This window comes from Cryptomeria japonica, chromosome 1, assembly GCF_030272615.1.
Source record: "Cryptomeria japonica chromosome 1, Sugi_1.0, whole genome shotgun sequence".
Lineage (NCBI taxonomy): Eukaryota > Viridiplantae > Streptophyta > Pinopsida > Cupressales > Cupressaceae > Cryptomeria > Cryptomeria japonica.
In genome coordinates, this window is record NC_081405.1 from 683,247,992 (window position 1) to 683,254,473 (window position 6,482).

Below are 6,482 nucleotides of genomic sequence, written 5' to 3' on the forward strand. Positions count from 1 at the left end.
CACATCAATCTTGATGATATTGACATAACTCCTGAAGAAGAAATAAAGATGGTGAAAGAAAGTGGAATACTTTTAATTTTAAATTGGGACCTTAAGGAGGTATTCTTACTAGGTCAGATTAGGAAACAACATGATCCCATGTTTATTGTAGAATTTGATAGTGTGAGAGGAGTATGGGGAAGTGGATATCATCCCACACTCAAGGCATTGTCACAATGGGAAAAGGCACCAAGGACTAATAAGACAAACTTGCTTCATAGTTCTAAAGAAATAGTGGTGATGTACATGAAAGGGGACACAAGCAAAAATAAAGCTCAAGAGTTAATAGGTTAGTCTCCAACCAAAAACCAACACAAATGAACTAAAAATCTTTTAAATGCATATCAAAAGAGAATGCAAGCATACAAAAGAAAGAATAAACACAATAAAAGAGGAGCAAGAAGACTCCCTAAGATGATCCCATGATGCTTGATGGCTCTCCCTTGTTCTTCTCCTCTCCAAGATCCAAAGGTGTGAGTGTAGCTCCCAGTTTAACATGATGCCATGGATGCCAAATGGAGTATTGAAATGGTTGATAAATGAACTCCTATTGCTATGCAAATGAAAAGAGTAATCTTGCTATGAGAAAGATAAGTATGAGTGCTTATGTAACTATAGTAACAATGCTTAAAAAATGCTTCCTTCTTTGCTTGAGGATGAGAGTTCTATTTATAGGCAAAAGAGTTGATTGGAGGGTTAAGATTGATATAAATTGTAGAGGGCTGGGATTGCATGATCTTCAATACATGTGATAGTTTTCAAACCAAACCCATGTTGACAAGTGTCAATATGAGAGGACTTGAGAGGAGAGGGAAGAAGCATTTAATGCCTGAGGGGGCATGAGGGTAACCTCATGTGGTTGGGTTATTGGATAAAACTATTATCCGATGGTAATGCTATTATCCAATGGGTAAAATATTGTGAAAAGTTTACCCATGGTTAGGCATTGACCAAAGGGACAAGACCCATGTGGGTTAACTTGTCGAAGAAGGAAAGCCATTAAGACTTTGTAAGAGTCTTAAATGGTTGAGATGATGGGTTGGGGGTTAATTTGGGGTTTAGGAATATGCAAGTGATTAGAAGGGGGTTTAGACTAAATTTAGAAGAATCTAGAAGAAGTTTAGGGATGGAAGTGGGCTTGGCAAGTGGATGAGGATAAAATAGGTTTTTAATTAAATAATTTATTTAATTAAAATAATGAGTGCAACTTGCATTTGTAGGAGAATGCAAGCGGATGAGATTTTTAAATAAATATTTAATTTATTTAAATAGGTATTTGGTTAGGGTATATTTAAATAAATGTTTAATTTATTTAAATGAGTAGAAAGGGGAATTAAATAAATTTATTAATTTATTAAATATTTGGACTATAGCTTAGTAATTAAATAAATTAATGAAATTTATTTAATTAGATTAGAAGAATAGTTTGAAATGAATTAATCAAATTATTATTTAATTAATAGAGGAATATTAGTGTATTAAATAAATATTAAATATTTATTTAATTAGTGGACAAATTTATGTGTCTACATTTGCCCCTCTTTGAGACGCTGCAGTTTATTGTGCTGTTTCAAAGAAAAACCAATAGGCATGGGAAAAATGCCCCAGGGATGTTAGTTTTAGTGGGTGGTGTTGGTTCCAAAATCAACATATCCCTAAACCCTAAAGACTTAGCCACGCTCTTATTAACAGGTTCAGGATTGGATTTGGCCAACAAACGAGATTCAGTCACAAGACTCAAATCTCCCGCACTTTTGGCTTTGTGAGACCAAGGCGAGCGCACTTAAGTAATGCCTACATAACTTATAGTTTCCAACATTCATGGTAATTCCCTTGGAAATGTGGATAAGAGCCAAAAACAAAGTTCAATGTTAGTATGTTAGTTTCAACCATTAAAACCAAAACAAAGAACTAAAAGCCATTCCAAAAACATATCAAAAGAGATTTAAAAAGCATGAAAGAATCTTAAATAAAACAAGGATAAGAGTCTCCCTAAGATGCTTCCATGATGCCTTTGTTGTTCCTCCTTTGTTTCCCTCCTCTCCAAGTTCCAAATGAGTGTAGCTCTCAACTTTTAGCATTAGCCATAGATGTCAAATGGAGATTCAAGATGATTAAAAATAAAAAACATATGCTATGCAAATGCAAAGAGTGATGCTATGAGAAAGCTCTAAGTATCTGTTAAAATTCCACTATAATAACAATTCTCTAATGCTTCCTCTTTTTCTTTTAGAGAAGGGTTCTATTTATAGGCAAAATAGAAGATTGGATGGTCAAGACTGATCTAGTTTGTGGAGGGCCAAGATTGCATGATTCATGATCCATGTGATGGTTTTCAATCCAATCCCATGATGACAAGTGTCAACATGAGATGGCTTGAGAGCAGAGGGAAGGAGCATTTAATGCCTGAGAAGACATGAGGCTAACCTCATGTGGGTTGGGTTATTGGATAAAGCTATTATCCAAGGGTAAGGTTATTATCCAATGGGTAAACTCTTGTGCAAAGTTTACCTATGGTTAAGCCTTGACTAAAGAGTCAAGACCCATGTGGGTTGGAGTGTTTGAATAAGAGAAACATTTATGACTCTATAAGAGTCTTAAATGGTTGAGATGATGGGTTGGGGGTTAATTTTGGTGTAGGATTGTGCAAATGATTAGAAGAGGGATTAGGCTAATTTAGAAGGGGTTAGAAGAATCTAGAAGCAAGTGAGTGAGGATAAAGTAGATTTTTAATTAAAATAAAATCATTTATTTCAACTAAATGAAACAACGCGATTAGTTGAAATAAATGATAGGCATGAGAAAAATGGACCAGGGATGTTGGTTAGTGGGTTGGTATGCCCCCTCGAGAGATGGGCTGAAAATTTTGAAAAATCGGGCGATATCTCTCGAAAAAAGGAAGAAATATGGGGATGATAGATAAGAAGAAATTGAATTAAATGGCGGAAGAATGGAGGAAAATAGGGATAAATTGGAGAAATGACGAGGCTCGAAAGTTCCTCGGGTCCACGACAGTGAGCGGGATGAAGCAGGGGTAGGGTATATTTAGGCTAGAAGGGGTAAAATGGTCCTCATTTGCACACTCTCCCATAGCGATCTAGACCCTGATAGAGACCCTTTGCAACATATTGTGACAGAGATAATGGTGTTCCCGATTGCAGATCATTGATTTGAGCGCATCCGGAGGTACTAGCGGCTAGTCGACTACGGACCCCCAGTAAGTCCAATTCTAACTTTTGTGTTTTGAGCTCATTTATTGCATGCTTTAGCTACGGAAAAATTTCTGACGACAAAGGCACTAAAACATTGTTTTAGTGCTTTTGTCACCGCTTTTTCCATGTGGTTATATCACTATCGTGTGTATAGCGCTATTGGTTTTCGAAGTTGTGGCGCTTTTGTTTTGGCATGTTGATATGTAGGTTTTTAGCTGTTTTAGCACCATTGTTGAATAGGGTAGCGCTACTGTTCAATTGTAGTGCTATCATATAGTGAAAGTAGTGCTTCTGTGAAATTTTTTAGTGCTTATGTTTTGTTTAGTGCATTGTCAAGTGTTATAGCGCTTTTGACACGGTTTGTAAGACAGTTAATGTTGATTGCTCCAGCTTGATTCTAATGTTTATTGCTCCAGCCAATGTTGTTGTTGATGTGTGTTTTTTGTCTTTGAGACTCAGTATACCTGTGAGACTAGGAAATTGATGTAAATGCTTATTGGTAGTCTAGGTGTTCATGAGTCGAAATACTTGATGAGACTTGAGATACTTGAAAAGTATCTGATGAAGTCTAGGTAGTAGCAGATTTTGTATAGCAAGAAGGTTGACATCGTCGTGTGATTGTGTTTGTAGGAGGATCACCTAGGTGTATTGCAGATGCGAGAGAGGCATCCCACCACACAACGTTTGCGTGACCAGTTGTCTGACCTCGAGATTGGTTGTATAAGTTCTATAGGCTTGTTCAATATGACACATCTACCCATGATTCAGACAAATCACATAAGGCTAACTGCGCTGGTCGAGCGATGGCACAACGAGACATGCTCCTTCCACAGGTTGATGGGAGAGATGATAGTTACCCTAGAGGATGTCTAGAAGATTCTACACATTCCCATCATTGGTGAGCTTGTTACATATGACAGGGTAGTTGGGGAGGCGGTGTTACAATGAATATTCTCCTATCTAGAGCTAGAGGTATATGATGGATCAGTTCCATGGGAGGATATTGCAAATCTATATGAGCCATTACCAATAGTATTATCAGGGATTGTTGGAGGGTTGCTATGCCTTGATCGGAGATCTCATGGACTTGCTATCAGCTGGGGACAGGTTATAAAGGACATGGCCAGTGAGTGCACCCAGTATGTATGGGGACCATGTGTGTTGGTGCATTTGTATAACAATCTTGATGATGTTGTCTACCATGGGATTACTTCACTAGGGGTTGGGATCACCTTGTTACATATCTAAGCATGGGAGCACTTACTCGTCACTAGACCAATGCGTATGAGATTCAAGGCGATTGATCAACCCTATGTATATATGTATGGAGGGATGATGACATAGCCCCAATTGGGGAAGCTCGAGTACTGGCAACGGGCATTAGATGATTTGGATATAGTGATCTGGCAGTCGTACCTCAATTATGAGCCATGGGAGGATGATGTGGAGGCTATGTTGTATGTGTACACAGTTTGGTTTTTGATTGAACGCACTTTGTATATTATGGAGAGACGTCTTCTAGGCCATGTTATGAGGCAGTTTGGATGGACAAAGGGGACGCCACGGGGTTCAAGAGAGTATGCCCGAGTAGAGCGAGAGAGATTTCAATGGGGGCTAGTATTTCCCTATGATTAGGCATTGATAGAGTTCTGTAGTTTATAGGCTAGGTCATGGCCATACAAAGTAGATGTGGCTGATGTAAGAGTGACAAATGAGTATGCCTAGTACTTGGTAGCGCATCCCTTTCCGTGCATTTCAGATCCTACAGAGCCAGTGCCACCATTTGAGGATGACTGGGCATCGAGACAAGGTAGGAGGAGGAGGAGGAGATTAAATGGGGGTGGAGGAGGTGGTAGAGGTGGTGGAGATGGGGGAGGTGGTGGTGGAGGAGGTGGTGGTGGTGGAGGAGGTAGGGGTCTGATGAGAGGCAGGGGTGGTCTTCCATTGCGACTTGCACATGGCCCACTGATACAGACACTAGCAGTAGCAAGAGCAGGGGAAGAGTGGAGGGCGGAATAGGTGCAACTATGGGTGGGGATGCAGGTGTAGGAGGAGATATGGGGGGAGATGTAGGTGTAGGAGGAGAGATGGAGGGAGATGCAGGTGCAGGAGGTGGTAGAGATGGGTGGGAGAGGACAAGGAGACCTGCAAGAGGTCATGATAGTGCAACTGTAGACACGTCAATTATGAGCCATGGGAGGATGATGTGGAGGCTATGTTGTATGTGTACATAGTTTGGTTTTTGATCGAACGCACTTTGTATATTATGGAGAGACGTCTTCTAGGCCATGTTATGAGGCAATTTGGATGGACAAAGGGGATGCCACGGGGTTCAGGAGAGTATGCCCGAGTAGAGCGAGAGAGATTTCAGTGGGGGCTAGTATTTCCCTATGATTAGGCATTGATAGAGTTCTGTAGTTTATAGGCTAGGTCATGGCCATACAAAGCAGATGTGGCTGATGTAAGAGTGACAAATGAGTATGCCTAGTACTTGGTAGCGCATCCCTTTCCGTGCATTTCAGATCCTACAGAGCCAGTGCCACCATTTGAGGATGACTGGGCATCGAGACAAGGTAGGAGGAGGAGGAGATTAAATGGGGGTGGAGGAGGTGGTAGAGGTGGTGGAGATGGGGGAGGTGGTGGTGGAGGAGGTGGTGGTGGTGGAGGAGGTAGGGGTCTGATGAGAGGCAGGGGTGGTCTTCCATTGTGACTTGCACATGGCCCACTGATACAGACACTAGCAGTAGCAGGAGCAGGGGAAGAGTGGAGGGCGGAACAGGTGCAACTATGGGTGGGGATGCAGGTGTAGGAGGAGATATGGGGGGAGATGCAGGTGCAGGAGGTGGTAGAGATGGGCGGGAGAGGACAAGGAGACCTGCAAGAGGTCATGATAGTGCAACTGTAGACACGTCTTACTATCGCAGAGGATTGCATCTGGGACCTGGAGGCTCAGTTAGATGACAGGGACACAAATATTGCTGCTTGAGATGTGCAGTTGTTTGCCCAAGGGGCCAAGCTCACAATAGTATTAAAGGGAGAGGGATGAAGCGATGGATAGACTGAGGAAGACATAGGACAAGATCCAGGTGCTAGAGGGAGTACAAGGATAGGGCCCTACAACCAAGGTGATGAGAGAGATGTAGTGGGCAGGAGCAAAGATTGACTATTGGTGGGGGTTATATGAGAAGGTAGTGCCCAGTATTCAGTGGGCTATGAGTTACTCCCAGATGC

At 41.4% G+C, this 6,482-nt stretch overlaps 1 protein-coding gene across 1 annotated transcript; it reads left to right on the forward strand.

The window, feature by feature from the left end:
• Positions 1-5,278: 5,278 nt before the first annotated feature.
• On the forward strand, positions 5,279-6,212 carry LOC131858544 (uncharacterized). The gene is made up of 2 exons (XM_059211820.1): positions 5,279-5,471; positions 5,986-6,212. Exons 1-2 carry the CDS (start codon positions 5,279-5,281, stop codon positions 6,210-6,212), a joined length of 420 nt encoding a protein of 139 aa, XP_059067803.1.
• Positions 6,213-6,482: the final 270 nt, after the last annotated feature.